The 22128-nt window shown below is 35.7% G+C and overlaps 2 protein-coding genes across 2 annotated transcripts; one reads left to right on the forward strand and one right to left on the reverse strand.

Moving 5' to 3' along the window:
* Positions 1–452: 452 nt before the first annotated feature.
* LOC122023565 (suppressor of mec-8 and unc-52 protein homolog 2-like) lies at positions 453–10473 on the reverse strand. Its single transcript, XM_042581729.1, has 11 exons — positions 10236–10473; positions 9284–9424; positions 9162–9211; positions 7735–7849; positions 7114–7162; positions 6681–6770; positions 3013–3081; positions 2806–2929; positions 2287–2633; positions 1630–2013; positions 453–873 (listed from the first exon to the last, which is right to left on the reverse strand). The coding sequence occupies exons 1-11, from the start codon at positions 10280–10282 to the stop codon at positions 598–600; spliced, it is 1692 nt and encodes a 563-aa protein (XP_042437663.1). The 5' UTR covers positions 10283–10473; the 3' UTR covers positions 453–597.
* Positions 10474–20294: 9821 nt separating this feature from the next.
* On the forward strand, positions 20295–21211 carry LOC122023252. The gene is made up of 3 exons (XM_042581322.1): positions 20295–20366; positions 20504–20735; positions 20976–21211. The coding sequence occupies exons 1-3, from the start codon at positions 20295–20297 to the stop codon at positions 21209–21211; spliced, it is 540 nt and encodes a 179-aa protein (XP_042437256.1).
* Positions 21212–22128: the final 917 nt, after the last annotated feature.

A 22128-nucleotide genomic window follows, 5' to 3' on the forward strand; every position in this document is an offset into this window, starting at 1 on the left:
AAATAGTATAAATTATAAGAATAATAACGAGCTCAATAAGATTTTAAATAAATAAACTCAATAGATAAACTTGAACACAACTAAGTTAAGATATCAATGGGCATGCGACAAGACAAAAGATAAAGTTGTCTCTATGTACATCCACAGATATAATTGAAAACCACCAATTGCAATTTAAGCAGTACCAATTGAATGATAATTATCCGAATAAACACAGAACAAAGTTACAAGTGATATAGTGGCTAAATGGGTTTTAGTTTAGCTTAGCACATGTTGCTGCTTCAATCTCATTGAGACACATGATGGGTAGTGATTTAGTGTCTCAAAGATATGAACACATCAGCCTTGATCATCCTATTATTGTTCTTTGGGAGGGAATTCCCACTGACTTTTGATAATTTTTTATGATGTTTCAGAATCCTGTACTTTTTGTTAGTACTTGTGCTGCCATATAGAAAAAGTTGTATAGCATCGGGCAAGACCGACAAATTTAACATAGGAAATGTGCTATAAAAGTAGTGCATCCAACCAGATACTAATGTTCGGTCACCAAAGAACTCATTACATATAACAACACAACTGCTACAAGCCTTAGCTTCAGATTCGAAGTTTTTTTCCAGGTTGTGGATCGTCATCGTAGTCGCCTTTGTCATCGTGTCCCTCTCTCTCAGCCTTCTTCCTTGCGAGGATCTTATTAATCTTGTGGAGATCGTTAGTAAGCTTCTGGTCCTTGTTTTGCTTCCTCGTCTTTCTTCCATCTTGCATTTTTACTCCAAATTGGAAAGCAGCTTTTGGCATTGCTTCCTTCTGTTCGTTGTACTTGGCCCATTCCTCTTCCGTTTCAAAATCCCATCTGTGAAGACGACCTTTCGCCTGTTCCAGAACCATATATTAGCAGAGTATCACTTTAAAATAATAGTGAATACTACCGTCCCTGAAATAAACAGAAGAATTCAAGTGGAAGAATCTAATACACACTTCATGTATACCCTACTACCATATAAGAGGATTCACTAATCTCCTTCAGCAGATTATTAAGTGAAGGTCCACACAATCTAGCTAACACTGGGAAAATGTATGGATTGTGAAATCGTCCTAGGACTTTATTTTATGCAAACTCTTCCTGTTGACATGCCACAATACTGAAACCATGTATTAGCATCCATCAATTACACCTACATTTCATGCTCAAATCTCAAGATTCAGTCCTTAAATCCCCCTCATAAGCACGAATCATTCCTATGCAAAATGCCATTGTTGAATAGAGAAGGATGGGTTGAAAGAGAGAAAGTGAGTTTTATTATGTACTGACTGACTGACATGAGAAGAAGAAAGCATAATTGGACACGGAATGTGATCCGCACTCAATAACATACTCCATGTAAACACCACAAACAAGGCTTCTAAGCAGATATCTTAAATACTGCTATCTGATGGATCGTATTAACAGAAAATAATTCAAGCATAGAATGCTAACTTATTCCAAAGAAAATTTCTGCTAATTCATGATAAATATTAATAGACATTATACAAGATACTCTTAGAAGCTCAGCAGAACAAGCATAGCAGAAAAGCAGCAGAAAATCTACTTGAATCATTTAAAAAAGAGCCACTATCCTGATTACTTACCCGGCCACCCATATCCATTTTTGACAAGTCATCTTCATCATCACTGTCTACTACCTGATGGTTGTATTCCTGATAACCAGGATAACATTCAGAGTAACTTTCAGATATGAAATTGGGATCCTTTTCCCTAACATCTTTTTCCCTTAGCTTTTGTAGTCTTTGGTCGTCACGCTTAAAAACAGATCCTAAACCACGGTCTTTGTCTTCCTGGGTCATTAAAAGTGGGTCTTGAGGTAAATTTGCTCCTGTAAATGCAGCATAATCCTGAGGATTTTGCTGCAAATAATGTTCAGCATAAGTCAATTGCTCAGGGTATTGGTACCCCGACCAGTCTCCTTGGTATCCAGTAGCCAGCATTTGAGTTTGAATGGCATCATGCCCATTCTGAAACAAAAAAAAAAAAAAATCAAATTTATCACCCATTTAAGTTAAGAGTCTGAAAAAGAAAATTAACATGAACAAAGCATGCATACTAGGCACACTCGGCCAACTTATTAGATCAAAATGCATTCTGTAATCAAGGATAATAATTCCTTGGCAAACACTTCCTGTGGATACTTATCTTTTACCAATACAAACTAGATCCAAACCTTTCAGTTTCTGTGCATGAATTGACAACTCTTATTGAAAAATCAAAACCAATTAAAATGAACTCACTGTCTGTTGCCATGTTTGATCAGTTTCTGGAGGCGGTATGGGTCCATAAACTGGTTCACTGAAATATGATTGCTTCTCTCTGACGCGTGGTGATTCATCCATGTCTTCCGAAATTGGGCTTTGACTCAGGTCCTTACTAGGAACACTATAATCAACTCCATCCCCAACAAATATGTCATCCTCTGCAACTCTGGCGATTGGGAGTGAGTTTTTATCCTTTGTCTCGACACTTCTCTTCTGACGGGCAGGTGGTGGCATTTCTCTTTCATAATGAAGCTTTGAAATATCAGTAGAGTGTTGGCTGGGTTTCTCTTCATCATGACCATTAGCAATTCCAGAAATCTTTCCTGTGAATCAAAGTATTCAGAAAACAAAAAGTCTAGCACATCTGACACAACAAATAATAGGAATCTCTTTAACTTTGAGAATTTAATAGTTTTTACCTCAGCAACAGCAAGTTATCCAGATAACTGTTAGAATTAACTACAATGATAAATCAGATGGTTAAGATCTTTCTACCTTTAGCTTCTTTGTCCTTTTTCTTTTTCTTAAGAACCTTCCCTGAGGATCCAATACGAAGATATGTCATGATTTTAGCAATCCGTTCAAGAATAGAACTATCCAGGCTGACATTAACCATTTCCTGCAGAACCAAAGGGACCCAACATTAGCTAGCTAACGAATGCAGAATGAGAAAATAACAAGCCAGTGTGAAAGAAAATGTACCTCTGGGACTGGGCAGTCAGCTCTGCTCCGATGAAGAGTGGTAGGGATATCATGTGATAAACCTTCCTCCTGGAGAAAAATACAAGTCATCATACAGAAAAATACTAACAAACCAGAACTAATTGAATAAGAAGACAAGTTTTAGAAGCCATATCCCAAAAATTCATTTATAAAGTAGTACAAGGCCAAAAAAAGGAAATAGCCCTTTTTTTTTCATGTCAAATCCATGATATATGGACCATGTCAGGAAGAATGAAACCTGGACTGAACTTGTAACTCCCCTTGCATTTTTTTTTAAAAAAGTGAATAACCAGCCCGATAACAAAAACAAACTTTGAAGTAAGATCATATTAGTGGAAACAGTACATATAAAAGGAAAAAGGCTTTTAAGAAAATAGAATTTGAAATTTTTTCTATATTTAATTTCATTTTCTAGAAAATTGAAAAAAACTAACACATATTTATCATTGACCTTTTGAACAACTTTGACTTTATTAGATGGGAAGGAGAGCCTTGGTGCAATGGTAAAGTTACTGTCATGTGACCTTGAAGTCACGGGTTCAAATCGCGAAAATAGTCTCTTGCAAAATGCAAGGTAAGGCTGCGAGAATTAACCCAATGTGGTTCGACCTTTCCCCGGGACCCCGCATTTCGTGCACCAGACTACCCTGTTTTCAAAATATTTTCAGAAAATTGAAAATCATAAACAAAATTTTTTTCACCAGACAGATTTTTTTCAATAAGTTCAGGTGTAGCAAATGAATGTCCAAATTGACTAGTCAAACCAAGTGTTCACTAACTAGTTTAACTTAAAACGTTGTTTAAAATCTCATGTCATGCTAAGTGAACATCCACAAGCATACCATTTCAGTAATTATCGAAACTCTATAATGGTCAGCTAGTATGGATATTCTCTCTCATTATGCCCATGCCAAGAGTATATGTGACACATCACAAACTTCAGCTCAAAATAAATTTAGATGAATTCAAGTAATGTATGTTATTTTTTTTAGAATTTATTTTTCTGAAATATTAATTATCTAATCTCTAGTCTTTATATTAAATTCTTTAAGACCTGATTATGAATTTACCTCATTTTTATTTTTTCATATTTCTCTAAAAAATTATTTACTTATATACCAAACTTTCTAAGATATATCATTTTTAACCAAACATTTTAATTTCATTTGTTAACAAGGGATAAACAATTGCATGGATGTGAAATTTTTTATCTCAATCCATTTCAGATGATATTATGTAAATCTTAACACCAAATTAAGCTCTCCACTTACTCTTCCTCTCCCTTGTCTTCTCCCCTTCTATCCCACCTCCTCAATCCTTAGCCAATTCTTACTCGACTATTAAGCCCAACACCTTCTTTTGTCAGTAAAGACATTGCTGTCACAATCCCTGGCGAAGCTATAGAGTAAATGATCATAGTGCGGCTAAAAGCCTAAAACTCATCTGCAACCAAGATCTTCATTGCTATTTTTGGTTCTTAATGACACTGAAAGTCTATTAATCAATTTGCACAGTATCACAAGCTCGTCAGACAAATCATTATTTGATAAAATCAATTGTTCGAGTGATAATACAAGGCGATTAAAGCAGAAGAATGGGTGACAGAGAGAGGACTTGAGGTAGACAAGTATCATTTGTCGTGGACATGAAGTAGCAAGATTTTCTAATTAAGGAGACTCATGCCATCATTCATACAATACAAAAAAATAAAGTTAATATGTTTGGTTAAAATAAATTCTAAAAAGTCTTAGACTAAAAGTAACTAAAAATTTTGGTTAAATTTCAAGAAGTTTTAAAAAATTAGGACAGATTAATTAATTAATCTTATTTGTAAAAGTAAACAAGTGGAAGAAAAATTAAATGAGCAAAATTTGAATTATACTCGCACTAAAATTTAAAAAAAATGAACAAGACTCATTCTAATTCAACTATATAACTGATATGTCTAAATTTTAGAATAAAAAATCAAACCAAAAGAGGATTAAACAAGTATAATTCATAATTCATCTCGGCACACATGTCGAAGTATGTCGAGTATAAATAGCATACTATTAAGCTTGGGTGATTAGAGAAGAGATTGGAATTTCTTGCTAGCTTCTGAGGTAATCTCTTTCTCCAACTGCTTTGCCCACATGATATGAGCTAGCAAATCCATTCACCACTGTTTTGAGTGAATAGGCAAAGTTCATTCACTAAAGCTAATTAGTTAAATTCTGCACTAGTAGAGTTCTTTCTACTCTTAGGCTTTCTTTAGGAGTTCCATTGTCCTTATAGCTCTTTGGTCGATTTGTTTTGGTTTCAATTTTGGAAGAAAACAAGTAAGAAGAAGATTAAAGTGTAAACCTTATTCAAATTCCACACTTTCATGCATAGAGAAACGTCTTGGGTTTAATATTTACAGTGTTAAAATTGTTCCGTTCCAATGGAAGATCCAAACCTTAGCACAAAATGATATTTTAAGAATGATTTTATCTTTGTTTTAAAAAGTGGCAAAAGGCCACCTAAGTTGTTTTGGCAAGGGATGTTTCGCCTAGTTGCTAGCTAGGCAATCCTTGCAAGGTGCCCCTTTTAAAAAGCAAGACTACCTAAGCAGTTGCTTAGGGTGGTCTAAGAAGACTTATGAGCATAATGATATTTTAAACTTTGAGTCAAAGAATATTATTTATCATTATTCTAAAAGGCAGACACCTAGGCGGTTTTGGTAAAGAACGCTCCACCTAATAGTTGTTAGACAATCACTGTTAGGCAACCCTTTTAAAAAGTGGCATAAGAGAACCGCCAAGGTGGTCCAGACATAGGTGGTTTAGGAAGTTTGCCTATGTGGTTCAGGAGATCCGCTTAAGTGGTCTAGGCAATCAGCGTAAGTGGTCAAGGCGATCAGCCTAAGCAATCCAAGAAGAAGGAAAAAATGAGGTCTTTTTATAAATTGATATTACATTTGATATTACAAGTAATTCTAATTCTCCTCATTACCCACCCCACCAAACAACACTTATTTGCTCGAACATCCCATCGTATATAACTTCTGCCTCCCCTTTTACACCCTATATCAACACTCTAACCATACCAGCATTCTAACATATGGTATCGGTGGCAAATTGAAGGTGGAAAAAGGAAATAAAGAAGAAAAAGACTGGAAGATAACTATATACCTAAATTTGAACTTTGTATTCCATTTGAAATACTAATTTTAATGTCAATATTATTTGGACACAATATTAATCGACATGACGTACACAATTAAATAAGAGAGATTACCTATGCTAAGTTGAGTAGTATCAAGTTTTATTTTTATTGCAGCAAATATATTGCAATCCAAGTATTATGGACTCAAGAAAAAACTAATTATTCTAAAAATTACACGCTAGACTACAAAGCATAACAAATATAAGATTAAGCTATCTAAAACTATTCTTTCAAAAACAATTTAAAATACGAGAATTAAACAGTGGTGAAGCTCAAATTCAACTCTGAAATCTCTTTCAAGAATTTATACTATGTAGCAGTTAAAATGTTGTTCTTGTATGATAGCATACTAAAGATTAAAGCCCAATGTTCCAAAAAAGGAAAAAAAATAGTTTATAATGCAATGGTAAATGGCGTTAGCAACAATGAAGTGGACTAAAAAGCAGTTGAGGAAAACGTACCATGTTATAGATGAAAGCCATCCTTCCAGGAAGAAACATTTCATTTGCTTTCATATTGGTTTGTGGCTTGACAATCCATTGATACACTGACTGTGACAATGGATGAAAAATGGTAAGGGCAACTTGAGTGAGAAAAATTACCCATAGATTAACATAAAAAGGGCAGCCCGGTGCATGAAGCTCCCGCCATGCGGGGTCCCGAGGAAGGATCCATTGTACGCAGTCTTACCCTGCTTTTTGCAAGAGGGTCCTCGAATCCATTGTACGCAGTCTTACCCTACTTTTTGCAAGAGGTTGTTTCCAGGATTCGAACTCGTGACCTTTTGGTCACATGGCAACAACTTTACCGTTGCGCCAAGGCTCCCCTTCGCCCATAGATTAACATATAAAAAGATAATTATCAATATAGTAATTGTTGGTTGAGTCAATGGACCTTGGCAGTTGCTGTGCGAAATACAAGTGGCTGGTCTTCCTTTGAAGTCCTGTAAGAATAACCAATACACATGAATACTAGCACATACACATTGAAGTAAAAGATTCAAGTTTGTTTTGAATTAAGATTCAAGTTTCTTGTGAATTCAGATAGGAAAAGCTAATATCACACTTTCTAACTATGAATGTTAACTACAATATTAGGATGTGGTATAGTAAGACTTGGTGAATAGAATCTGAAAATTCTAGAGCACATACAGTAGTCATGTGTTTGCATTCTTGAATATGTTCATCTAGACTGACAAAAAAGCTTTTGAAGCTCGCTCATGTAACTCATAAGTGTGCAACTTGGAACACAAGTCAGGCTCACTCATCCTCATCTTCATCTACAGTTGGTTTATTAACTATGCCTAGGAAAGGTGCTTCTATGACTTGTTTAAACAAGTTCTTGTGAAGCCAAATTGTGAGTTTCTTCACAAAGGTTTTTATTAATAATCATCCAACACAACTTCTCAACATTCAGTGTATAAAATTCCAAAAAGCAATATGTTGTATATAGTTTTAAAGAATTTGATGTTCCTAGAATGACTCAAAAATGTTGAATATTCGCGTGATCACATACCTAGACTTTTCATCCTTTTGACCATCATCATCTGTTTTTTTGTCAATTTCACTCCTTACCTTGTGGAGAAGAGCATAATCTAAGCCTTTAACCAAGTGTGTATGTTCCAAATCCCCTGACAAAAAGTTAACAAAGATAAGCCAATTGAAAAGATATGACAAATATCTGATATATTTGTATACAGGAACTCCACATGTGGAAATTATCATGATAACCAACAAAATCAAAGTTCATTAGGACAAACTCTTGCATAAAGCTTTTAAAACACCTCCAAGTAGGATCAAGCATGATACTTGCTGGACCAAACACCAAGGGCATTGGACAATTCATTATAGATGAAACATAGTTTTTGAATACAAAGACAGGATCATAGAGAGGAGAAATATGGCTTCATCTCGAGATGCACATTTAACACTTCATAGGTGCCCCAGAAGCTCCATAGGAGGAACATATTTTATATATGGCGAGAGAAGTTGCCTACATATTCCAACATACTTTATAGACATGGTGGTAGGAGGTCAAAAAGGGTCAGCTAGAAAGCCAAGTTTGATTTTTTTTGGAGAGAGTGAAAAATATTTTGGAGTATGTATATGTTGTTTCCATGTAGTAAGAGGGGGAACACAATTGAGAAGATAAATTTTTGCTCAAGAAGTGCATCAAATATTTAACCAACTACCAAGAGGGAATCATAGGTAATTCATAAAAAAAAAAAGAATGAAAATAGAATGATTCAATCAATCCTTTAACTATTTAACAACTTTGAATGGATATGCATTTTGTGAGAACATTCTTACTAATAAACAACTTTGGTGCTTATATGCACATATGCAGGGGAAAACAATACATGTAAGTCTAACTATTTCTTAAACAAAATAAATTAATTAGATAAAAGATGCATTTCACTTGTAAGAAAGAAGCAATTGACAGTCGTTGAAAGTCTCAAATTTAATAAATACAAAGTTATTGCACTAAGAATTATACTTCATTATTTTTCCATATTAGCTCAACTATATATTAATTATTTGCTCCCCATGTCCTAGATGTTTTGGTTCCATCTATGTTATAGGACAAAAATGACACCACAAATATAAAATTAATATGGGAGTGATTCTACTAATATAGTTAAAAAGTGTGAACATGAGAAAAACAATTTTATGGAATAAGTCCTACATAGTGCAAAATTAAGAAAAGGTGCTCAAACCAAGAAAGTCAATACCACGATGATGAGAAACTAACTCACAGTTGCAAAGCAGAGAAAAGTATTATATCTAGCCCTATGGTAATGCATCACCCACCATATCCAATAACACCCAAACACATATCATGAAAGAAATATCTACTTACAAGTAGGATACAATCTCAATAGCTACAATATAAATAACTGGCAAGGAAAATGACAAGATAAAACAATGGATAAGTAAACACACCTCCAAGATACTTGCTGTTCTCAATGGATATCTTGTGAGCATCAGTTGACCTGCAAAATCAGCAGATTTCTAATATTCTCCCAAATAATGAAGTCTTATACAAGGTATCCTATATACCATACCTCAGATCAACTGTCCCAGGCGGGGCCACAGCATGAAAAGAACCAAGTTCTGTTGGCTCATAATCAGGGTTTTGATCTTCTCTCCTCTCTTTAGCGCGATCCCTGTACTTGGGAACTTCTGGTTCTTCAAGCTTTTCCTCTCTGTTTACTTGTTATATTGGATTAACCATGATAACATATGATATGCATCATAAAGTTTCATGAAACCATATTAAAATGACATTTTGGCGAATAACATTATTTTTGCTTGAGATAAATGTTGCATTTGTAAAATACATTACAAAAACAGAAAAATACTTAGGAATTGAACAAACCACTAGAAGGAAAAGTATGAAAAATTCTGAACTGTACAATTAACCGAGTCCATTACCCACTGTGACACTGTCCCAACTCCTAAGCTTCGTCCCATAAAATCTTGACTAAAGATGTTTTCCACGTATCGACAAACATCATTACTGTTCACTAATCACTGGTACGAGTTTGCATAATAAAAGGGAAAAAATGGAATTCGTTCTTAAATATTCCATATAGTAAAACAAGCAAACTAAGACTGTAATTTTACATTTTTCTTGGACAAAAATTATTCTTTTCCATAGTTGCTGAGTTATGATTAGATATTCTTCATCCAAACATCACGGTTATTTCATTTTTAGGGTAAAAACAGCATAATTATTTAGACTAAAGCATAGATGAGGCATTCTCTTTGACAGTTTATCAAAAAGTAATAGTAGGACACGAAAAGTATTGCCTTTAATTCTGTCAATACAATATGCATTTTCGCTAGTCCTCAAGTCGAAAATTATAAAATTACTTAATTATTCTGCCTAGTATAACCGATACGAAGCGAAAAGTGGACTTCCCGTAGAACAACTGGATTTGGATAGTAAGCGAAATCTGAAAGAGTATTTTTTTATTTAACAAAAAAAGGTATAAAAAGAAAACAATCACTTACTTGCGCCGAATCATCTTCTCCTTGTTGTTCTTTTTTCCTGAAGACATGGTGGCTTACTAATACGGAACCAAATGACTGTTGTTCGTTCTTCAGCCGGAGAGAAGTCCGATCCAGCGCTGATTTCCGCTGCGAGAGGAAGGAGAAGAAGAGAGGTGGTCGATTCTTCAGGAGGATGGGACTACTATGGGAGCGAGGCAAGGGCAGTCCTCGACGGGCCAGAAGCGCGTCTAGGGCAATGAAAATTAAATTTATAATTTCATTTATTATTTAATTAACTTAGAAATCTTAATTTAATTATATTCATTTCTATAATTTTTTAATGAATATATTTATTAAAAGAGAAATATAACTTCAGTAATAACTAGTAATAAAATATTATATTATACCTATGGCCTATGTACCTGTATGAACCTCCCTCTATACTCATAGGGCCGGTACTAGGGGGCCGCTAAGGTAGCGGATCTATCTTTTTTTAGTAATAAAATATTATAATTAAATAACTCCTAAAATAATTTATTTTTCAATTGTTTTTAAAAGGTTAAACATGTAATATTATTTTATAATTATTGACTCACCTTTAAAATTAAAAAAAAATAGATTTGAAAAATCAGACTACTCTTAAACTAAAACTTCAGATCTCACCTCCACAGTTAACAATCGTTTAAGTTTTTTTTTCTTATAAAATTTTTTAATTTTACAAACCGTTCACAAAATTAGTTTGTTTCAATTAAGACCTATTATCATCTATGGCAGCAGAAAAGTATCTATACGGCAATCGAAAAGTTTATTTTTTATTTACTCCTTTGCAATAATGTAGCGTGGGGCATTGCCATCGGTTCATCTTTTGCAAAATATGACAGTCAAAAAGTTACTAAATCTACCCAGTTTAGATTATAATTTTGGAAAAAAAAAATTCTAAAGATAGAAATATGTTAGTATATTTGGTTCAAATTATCATGTATAATTTTAATTATATGATTATCAAATAATAATATAATTAAAATTATATAAAATAAAACATAATCAAATATTGTTTGATCAATCTAAATAATACAACAAAAATTTATTTATTTGAAAGTTTAATGAATAACTTAGTTTAATATTTTACTATATTACCTTAGTTATAAAATCAATCATAATATTATTATTATTATTATTAACTCTAAGTTTTTTTTTTTTCTTTTTCACATTTTTTTTGTGTGTGTTTTTTAAATTTTTCCCCATTTTTTAAATGTTTTAAAGTTTTTATATTTTTTTGTTTTTTTTGTTTTTTTACGTTTTTTTTTCTATTTTTTATCTTTTTTTCTATTTTTATTATATATTTTTTTTTTTATGTTTTTTATTATTTTTTACGTTTTTTAAAATTTTTTACGTTTTTCTATTTTTCTATTTTCTATATTTTTTAAATTTTCCCTTTTTTTATTATTTTACTTTTTTCCATTTTTTCTATTTTTTTATTTTTTTACCTTTTTTCTATTTTAAATTTTTTAAAAAAAAATTTAATGTTTTTTTTTTATTTTTTTATTTCTTTTCTTTACAATTTTCCTTTTTTATTATATTTTTCTCTTATTCAAGGGTATTGTGGGTAAAAAAATTTCATTAATCCCGGAATCAACAAAAAACTGAGATTTTTCTATTCTGGATTGCATACTCTTTTGCTGATGTGTCAGACATAGAACATTACTCGAGAATCATTGATTATCTAAACCAAACAAAGTTTTCGTTGATAACCTTGGATGGATAACCAAAGTTATCAAGGATAACCCCAACCAAACGCACCCTTATGATTAAAAAATAATCATTATAGACAAATTAGGCTGGAATATTAAAATGTTTTACTTATGAATTAATAATTGATATCTCTATTCTCGACCAATTGATTATCATTTTTCAACACTAAAAAAATAAGTTATGTTATTTCATCATTTGAATTATAATTTTATCAAACAGAAAAAATGGAGCAAAATCATTCAGCCATCTATAAAAAAAAAATAGTAATGAATCAATAAATTTTCACAGTTAATATTGCCTCCTAAATTTAATAAAATCAATAGCTATTCCAACCAACTAATCCAGCAATCTCTAATATTTTCTATTAGAATCCGTTCTATTTTTTTTATCATCCCACTATACCCGGGGCAGTTATATTGCTTCTAATGAACAATATTAGTCTGAAGCCAATCAACAAGACATTGGAAAAGGTAATATAAAGCAACTCAATTTTCTCCAAATCAAACAAGCAGTGTTGCGTAGATATTTAACATATAATTCTCTCAATTTATCATATTATTATAATTCAGAAAAGCCGTATGAATCATATTTGCATATGATCAGCCATCACTTCAACAAAAATTAAAAATAAACAGGCACACAGCAACGGTAAGGATGTAACGGTGCCAACCAGGAGGTTATCATTGTCCCCGTCATCTGGTCACACAATAATATGTACTCAATGTTCGATCACATCGCCTGTTAAATTTGTCTCGATATTATCATTATTGTGTCATGTCATCTATGCATATTTATCCAAATGTGTTCATTGTTAGGTCACGTCATTTGGGTACACAAAAATGTGTGTTCAACGTCCGATCATGTCGTCTACTAAACTTATCCCGATGTTGTCATTATTGTGTCACATTATCTGTGTATATTTGTCCAAATGTGTTTATAACATACATTATAAATACATAAGCAACATGTACATCATCCATATTTATAAGCAACATGTACATCATCCATATTTATAAGCAACATGTACATCATCCATTCAATTATCTCAGAAAATGGATAACAATATTGAAGGTTCATCAAATTTATCATCTTCAAACTTTGATGATGATAACTATGCAGAAAGTTTTGGTACAAGGCAATTGTTGGTGCAACATCCCTCAGGTCGAGGTTGACCTGGTTGACCAAGCTGAGTCTTGGTTTGAGTTTAGATGTTTGACAATAAGAAATTGATTGAAGAAAAGTCAAGTAGGTCAAGGTTGACCGGATACTTGACTGGGAAGTCCTAACTGGGATGTTAGGTAGAATGGAAGTCCTGGTAAGTGAAGTCAGGCAGAAGGAAAGTCTTAGTGAGTGAAGCTAGGCAGATTGAAAACCCTAGTGAGTGAAGCTAGGTGAAAGTCCTGGTGAGTGAAGCCAGGTGAAAGCCCTAGTGAGTGAAGCTAGGTGAAAGTCCTGGTGAGTGAAGCCAGGCAAGGGAAAATCCAGATGGATCAAGGATGATCGGACATCTGGTGTTGGGAAGTCCAAGTAGGTCAAAGGATTGACTGGATACTTGGCACGAGGAAATACAGATAGGTCAAAGGGATTGACCAGACATCTGGTGGAAGTCCAAGTAGGTCAAGGGAGTGACCAGATACTTGGCATGAATAGAAAAGTCCAAGTGGGTCAAAGGGATTGACCAGACACTTGGTGGGAAGTCCTAGCAGGTCAAAGGAGTGACCAGATGCTAGGCATGATGTACCAACAGGTCAAGGTTGACCGGATGTTGGTTTGAGAGGCTTGGGACTTGGTTTTGGGCAAAAACCAAGTACTGGATCGATCAGTGGATCGATCCAGGCCTTTCCCAGCGAACAGAAAGCCTCTGGATCGATCAGTGGATCGATCCAGATGTCCCAATCGATCAGTGAATCGATTGGGACGCTGCTGCTTCGCGCGATAAGCGCTGGATCGATCCGTGGATCGATCCAGGCGTTTTTCCAGAGCACAGAGGCGCTCTGGATCGATCCGTGGATCGATCCAAAGCCTCCCCGATCGATTGGGAACATTCGAATCGATCGGGATCCGACCGTTGGCGTCGATAAAGGCCGCAGGCGCACGATTCCTTCGGCATCTCTTCGCAGATTCATCTCAGATCTCTCGCCAGCTTCTCCACAGCACTCACAAAGCTCAGATCGCCAGTTCTTGAAGGATCTTGGAAGGTTTCCAAGTCAAGAGGCGGATCAAAGCCAAGAAGAGAAGCTAGGGTTAGGGTTTGTACTCATTGTAAGCTTGTAAGCTTGTATTTCTTGTATCCTTTCCCTCTCTTCTTGTGTTGAGTCTTGTAGGGCTTCTCCGCCCTTGGTAGTTACCATAAAGGAGAGTTTTACTTAGTGAAGGGTGTGTGTGTTGGTGTGGATCCTTGGATTAGTCACCTCTTGTGAGGTGGATACCAAGTAAACCAACCGTGTTAGCGTTGTGTGATTGTTTCTTTGTATTTCCGCTGCACATCTTTGAAGAAACAAGCAACGCCGAGCAACGAGCGAACGCGATGAGCTATTCACCCCCCCCCCCTCTAGCTACTTTTCGGTCCTAACAAGTGGTATCAGAGCGAGGCCGCTCTTCACCGGAATCATCGCCGGAAGGGTCAAGCATAACAAGAAAAGCTAGAGGGTGAAGAAGTTGAAGCAAATTCATCAAAAGTCAAAGATTTCAAGAAACTCAACTTCAAGATGCAATTCCAAGATGGACTTGGATTTGACACAAGGGTGGCTCCACCGTACACTTCCACGAGCTTCGATTCTTGGAAATCAAGAATCGAAAATTTTCTTATGATGGAGATAGAGCAATGGTTTGCTCTAATGGAAGGATTTGAAGCTCCAACAAACTCCAAGGGCAAGCTTCTCAAGAAAAGCAAATGGAGTTCGGAGCAAATTCAAAGGTGCAAGGCAAATGACAAAGTGACCAAGCTTTTGGTCAATTTATTGCCAAGCACCATCCTTTGCAAAATTGGAAAATTTGAAGATGCAAAGGAATTATGGAGCAAATTGGCCAAGCTTCATGAAGAGATCCCCTCCACTGTACAAGAGCAAGAAGTATCCAGAGAGGGTGACTCTTTGGAGCAAGACCAAGAGGAGGACTCCGAGGTTGAGAGATGCTCAACCTCCGAAGAAGAGGAAATCTAAGAAGCTTCATCCTCAAAGGAATGCAACGAAGGGAACAAGGAGGGAGCATACTCCTTGTTTCATACTCAAGATGATGAAGCCTCCACTTCTAGGATTGAGGGGGAGCAATCCTTGGTGACGCCGGATCAAGAAGAAGGAGAAGCTTCTACATCCAGGTCAAGAGACGAAGAGGAGGAAGAAGATTCTACCTCCACAAGTCAAGAAAAATCAAATGGAGGAGAATCAAGGTCCGATCAAGAGGAAGCTTCTACCTCCGAATCCAAAGGAAAAGATGTCACCCCTACAAGCAAAGGTATAAATATTTCAATTAATAATAAAAATCATATTATATGCTTTGAGTGTAGGGAACATGGGCACTACAAGAGCAAGTGCCCTAAATTGGCCAAGAAAAAGGGCCAAGTGGCACAAAAGGGCAAGGTGAAGCCCAAGGAGATCATCCCCAACACAAAGAAAAGCAAGGAGCATATTATATGCTTCTCTTGCAATCAAAAGCGGCATTACCGAAGTCAATGCCCCAAGGGGAAGAAGATGGTCAAGGCTCAAGGAGGCATTAGTCAAGGGGGAGCCTCCAAGGTAAAGAAGAATGTAACATTTATTGAGCCTACCCCTTTACATTATGGTAAAAAGCATGAAAGTTCTAATTTTTATCATTTTAATGTAATTTACCATAAGAATAGAAAGCATGAGGGCTTTAAGGAAAAGCATGTGGCCCTACATGCCAAAACTACCCAACCTAAGGTTAGGAAGGTAGATAGACACTTGGGTGGGAACACTAAGGAAAATAGATACATGCCCAAGAACAAAAATGCTCATGGACCAAAACCTAAGGATTTAATGATAGAAAATCAAGTTTTGAGATCAAGACTTGATAAAATGGAAAAGACCCTAAAAATGATGGAAAATATCCTAAAAGGGCAAAATGAGCATAACCTAGGTTTAGGGGTACAAAAGTCATCCAATGGCCATAGAGGTTTGGGATACAAACCCAAAGCTAAAAAGGTTGTGCCTAGTTATCATAGGGTTCCATATAGCTATGGAACAAACCCTAAGTCTAGAGGTCAAGTCAAAGATACAAGGGAAGATATCCCTAGAAGTATCTTTGCAACCAAAGTGACTAAGACTTCTAAGAAGTCTAAGAAAGTCACTAACAAAGTCACAAGGAAGGCTATCCCTAGAGTTGACCTAGAAAATGTGACCAAGGCTTCTAAGAAACCCAACAAGGTCACTAGGAAGGTATCTAGGGAAGCTATCCCTAGTGAGTACCTAGAGCATCCAAGGAGCACCAATAGGTGTTGGGTTCCTAGGAGCATTTTCTCTACCCCATAAATGGGTTAGAGAGTGTCAACTCCGATTAGAAGGGTAGTTAACCCAACTTTGAGGAAATTGACACTCGAGGAGCATTTTCAAGGTTTTGTTAACCTTTGAAAATGAAATGGAATTGTTATTTACTCTTTGAAAGAGTAAAATGTGCCTAATGGTGGAAGAATTGATTTTAATCTTAAATGGCACATATTGGGAAATTCATAAGAACTACCAAGTTGAGATTTTGGTATGTTCTTAGGAAATTTAAGGCGATCCGAGTCTTAATTTAAAGGTGCTACTCTTGTGGAAAAATGAAATAGGCCAACATTTGAGGATATGCTTATTTTCAATTGGCATGCATTAATCAAGGGAATTAGAAATGCCAATTTAGGCTTTGGCATTTTCTTGAAGCACTTTAGGGCAATCTAGGTTTAAGTTGTAAGTTTAGCTAAGATCTTAAGGATACTTAGATAGTTAATCTAGGTATATTTTATTTATGCTAAATCTTGCCATGATTGTTTTCCCATCATATGCCATGACATCATGTCTATTTTTGCATTCATGTTTTATTATGCAAAATCCAAAAATACCATGTCATGACATTCATACATCATGTAGTTATAGGAATTTTTCTTTTGAAAGTTATTTTATTTTGATGTATGTCATAACATTATCATGCATTAGTTTAATTCCTTGTAATTAAGGACAAATGACATTTAACAACACTTATTAACAAGTGACATCCTAGGTGGAAGTCTAATATCTTTAAAATACCTAGATAGATATGCATGATCCCTAGATTAGGGCAAAACCAAAATCTACATCTCACAAAGACTATAAGGTGACTTGTATGTGCTTTAGTGCACATTAGATACAAGTGAGATGTTAGGATGATGAACAAAGCTCAAGATGTTGATTTAGTGCATTCTTTTGAGTTTTTAGGTTCATCAAAACACATAGTTATGTGTTTTCCCATCATTGGGAAAGCTAATGTACAAGTCATGTGCATTATGCCCAAGGAACATGATGGGATATTGGTTTTGAAAATGTTTTTAAAATTCTTTTGGAAAACCATGGTGAAGGTTATCTTTTGATAGTAATCACCATTGAATAGTTAGACACAAACTTGAAGAAAACGCTAAAGTTTTAGCAAATTTTCAATCTTGTGTCAATCTTTGAAAATATGATGTATTTTCATAGAAAACTATTTTTCCATGATTAAGTATGCCCTAAATAATGTCTACACGAAATTTTATGATTTTTGGATTTTTGTAGAATTTTCTAGGGGTTTCTGAAGTTGACTGAAATGGAATTTCAGCAACTATCAGAGCTTCGATCGATCCATGGATCGATTGGAGTGCCTGAATCGATCCGTGGATCGATTCAGAAGGCAGCAGAAGCTCGCTGGATCGATCAGCCGATCGATCCAGGTAGTCTGAATCGATCAGTGGATCGATTCAGAAAGGTTCAATCGATTAGAACACAACTCCAATCGATCCAAGTTGCTGATTTTGGCTGGGAAGACCTGATTTCAGCATCTTTGAACCTCTTTGAGTCTAGGTAACTATTCCAAACCCCTAAAATATATTTGTATACATAGAAAGGGTGTTTTCATGTGAAAACAAGGATGGATTGGTTAATGAAGGCTTCATTGAAGTTTAGGTTGAGGTTTGTTTCAAATTTTGAGTATTTGAACCTCAAAACTTCTAAATTTGGGTTTCCTAAAGGTTTAGGGATTCCAAGTCATTGTTGGTGCAATGACAGAAGTTACCACCATGTCTTTAGGGGGAGGGACTCTTTAAAGACATGAAAAATTTATTTTTCATGAACCTTGGAAGGTGGTTAACCTTCTTTAAAGAAAATGCTCATGTATGAGCTTTTGAACTTGAAATGGGGAGTGGATATCCTGATTATTTCAAGTGGGAACTCAAGTGGTTAGAAAATGCTCAAGGTTGGGTATTTGTCTACATTGAGGGAGAAGTTAAGGATAAATGAAGGGGATGGGACCTTCATTATCGTGTTGATCACAACGAGCGATGTTGTGAACAACGTTGAGCAACTCTTCAGGGGGAGAATCGTCAACAAATGGATTTGTTGATGTGTATCCAAAATTGGGGCATGGGTTGATGTGTGCCCAAAGATGGGTTGATGTGTGCCAATAGGGGGAGAATGAAAGGACCTGTGATTGGGTGAAAGTTAGGATTTCATTACCTAGAGGGAGTGTGCCCTCTTAGGGGGAGAATGAAGAGCTTAATTTATATGTTCATTACCTAGTGGCATGAAGATTGAGGTTATAGGATTAGCCTAACTTACATGTGGCATTGTAAGTGTTATTGTGGTATTGTCAAATATCAAAAAGGGGGAGATTGTTGGTGCAACATCCCTCAGGTCGAGGTTGACCTGGTTGACCAAGCTGAGTCTTGGTTTGAGTTTAGATGTTTGACAATAAGAAATTGATTGAAGAAGAGTCAGGTAGGTCAAGGTTGACCGGATACTTGACTGGGAAGTCCTAACTGGGATGTTAGGTAGAATGGAAGTCCTGGTAAGTGAAGCCAGACAGAAGGAAAGTCCTAGTGAGTGAAGCTAGGCAGATTGAAAACCCTAGTGAGTGAAGCTAGGTGAAAGTCCTGGTGAGTGAAGCCAGGTGAAAGCCCTAGTGAGTGAAGCTAGGTGAAATCCTGGTGAGTGAAGCCAGGTGAAAGCCCTAGTGAGTGAAGCTAGGTGAAAGTCCTGGTGAGTGAAGCCAGGCAAGGGAAAATCCAGATGGATCAAGGATGATCGGACATCTGGTGTTGGGAAGTCCAAGTAGGTCAAAGGATTGACTGGATACTTGGCACGAGGAAATACAGATAGGTCAAAGGGATTGACCAGACATCTGGTGGAAGTCCAAGTAGGTCAAGGGAGTGACCAGATACTTGGCATGAATAGAAAAGTCCAAGTGGGTCAAAGGGATTAACCAGACACTTGGTGGGAAGTCCTAGCAGGTCAAAGGAGTGACCAGATGCTAGGCATGATGTACCAACAGGTCAAGGTTGACCGGATGTTGGTTTGAGAGGCTTGGGACTTGGTTTTGGGCAAAAACCAAGTACTGGATCGATCGATGGATCGATCCGGCCTTTCCAATCGAACCGTGGATCGATCGGTGGATCGATCCAGATGTCCCAATCGATCGGTGAATCGATTGCTTCGCGCGATAAGCGCCGGATCGATCCGTGGATCGATCCGATTTTTCCAGAGCACGAGGCGCTCCGGATCGATCCAAAGCCTCCCGATCGATTGGGAACATTCTAATCGATCGGGATCCGACCGTTGCGTCGATAAAGCCGCAGGCGACGTTTCTTCGGCATCTCTTCGCAGATTCATCTCAGATCTCTCGTCAGCTTCTCCACAGCACTCACAAAGCTCAGATTGCCAGTTCTTGAAGGATCTTGGAAGGTTTCCAAGTCAAGAGGCGGATCAAAGCCAAGAAGAGAAGCTAGGGTTAGGGTTTGTACTCATTGTAAGCTTGTAAGCTTGTATTTCTTGTATCCTTTCCCTCTCTTCTTGTGTTGAGCCTTGTAGGGCTTCTCCGCCCTTGGTAGTTACCATAAAGGAGAGTTTTACTTAGTGAAGGGTGTGTGTGTTGGTGTGGATCCTTGGATTAGTCACCTCTTGTGAGGTGGATACCAAGTAAACCAACCGTGTTAGCGTTGTGTGATTGTTTCTTTGTATTTCCGCTGCACATCTTTGAAGAAACAAGCAACGCCGAGCAACGAGCGAACGCGACGAGCTATTCACCCCCCTCTAGCTACTTTTCGGTCCTAACAGCAATAACTGATCGCTCAGGTGATTTCTACCAATAATCAAATTGTCTTGAATTATCTCAATGAAAGAAGCAACAAAAGCAGACATCGAGGCTCAATTCCTGGTCATAAGATTAATCGTGAAGTTGCTGATCGTAATTTATTCAATGATTATTTCGCGGAAAATGCATTGTATAATGATGCAATGTTTCGAAGAAGATTCAGAATGGGACGGAATTTATTTATGCGTATCTGTGATGCTGTTACTAATCATGACAACTATTTTATACAGAGAAGAGATGGGCTTGGAAGACTTGGTTTGTCAAGCTTGCAAAAAATAACAGTTGCATTTTGGATATTAGCGTACAGTGTACTAGTAGATGCTACTGATGAGTACATTAAAATAGGGGAATCAATTGCTATTGAAAGTGTGGAACAATTTTGTCGTGCTGTTGTTGAAGTTTTTGGAGGGCAGTACCTACGATCTCCAAATGTTCACGATGTTGCTGGGCTACTTCATATTGGTGAGCTATGAGGTTTTCCAGGTATGTTAGGTAGCCTAGATTGCATGAATTGGAGATGGTAAAATTGTCCAACAGCTTGGGTAGGACAATATTCTGGTCGTAGTGGAAAGTCAATAATTATTCTAGAAGCTGTAGCCGATTATGATATGTGGATTTGGCATGCATATTTTGGGTTGCCAGGATCGAATAATGATATTAATGTACTTGAGTCTTCTCATCTTTTTGCTAATCTTGTTGCAGGTATTACAATTTCTGCTCGTTATGTCATTCAAGGAAAAGAGTACAATATGGATTACTATTTAGCTGATGGTATATATCCAAAATGGTCAATACTTGTTCAAACGATTCATGCTCCACAAGGTCGAAAGAATAAATTATTTGCAATGAAGCAAGAAGCGTGTAGAAAGGATGTTGAGCGAGCATTTGGCGTGCTCCAATCACACTTTACAATTGTTGCAGGACCTTCACGTTTTTGACAGAAAAATATTTTACATGATATACTAACATCATGTATTATTATGCATAATATGATAATTGAAAATGAACGTGATTTAAATGTATCAATCGTGGAATACTTTGAGGTGCCGACTCCAAATGTTGAGCCTACAGTAGATGATGGTACTCGATTTGAAGAGTTTCTAGCTCGATACAGACAAATCAAAGACAAAGAAGCTCATATTATCCTTTGAAATGCATTAATTGAGTATTTATGGGAACAATATAGTAATTCTGAAAGTTAAAGTCTTGTAATATTGTATTTTCAATTAAATATCCTTGTTTGTTTTAAATATAAAATAATAAAATATTTTATCCTAATTGTGTGTGATTTTATAATATTTTTAAAATATATTTATGCTTGAGTAATTATATAATAAAATTAAAAATAAAAATTATATATATATTAGTTGGATACTGAATTTAAAAAATTTAAAATATCAAATATTAAGAAGTATTAATTTTAAATATAATAATCACCATATAAAAAAATTAATAAAAATAATAGAATATTTTAAAGAATATTCATTTTTAATATGATATGATGAATTGGAGTTGAAATAGTATTTGATATTAAAATTACATCATTTTAATATAAAAATTATACCAAATTTGATTATATAGATTGGAGATGATCTTACAGTTGGACGCTGTAGCAAGAGGCATCAAATTTGATGGAAAAACTATATTTGGCAGCCTCGATCGGAGTACCTCCGTGAAGAAAAAATTGAGACTTTAACTTCGCAGATAGAGTACTCGATTCGCCATTCAACAGCTTTACTAATATATTTTCAGATATACTCAAAAAATAATTAGGCAAAATTTGAACACCTAAATTATCAACATAAAAAATAAAAATAAAATAATCCAATGATGATATAATTCAGTACATATCACC

This window comes from Zingiber officinale, chromosome 9B, assembly GCF_018446385.1.
Source record: "Zingiber officinale cultivar Zhangliang chromosome 9B, Zo_v1.1, whole genome shotgun sequence".
In the NCBI taxonomy this organism is placed as follows: domain Eukaryota; kingdom Viridiplantae; phylum Streptophyta; class Magnoliopsida; order Zingiberales; family Zingiberaceae; genus Zingiber; species Zingiber officinale.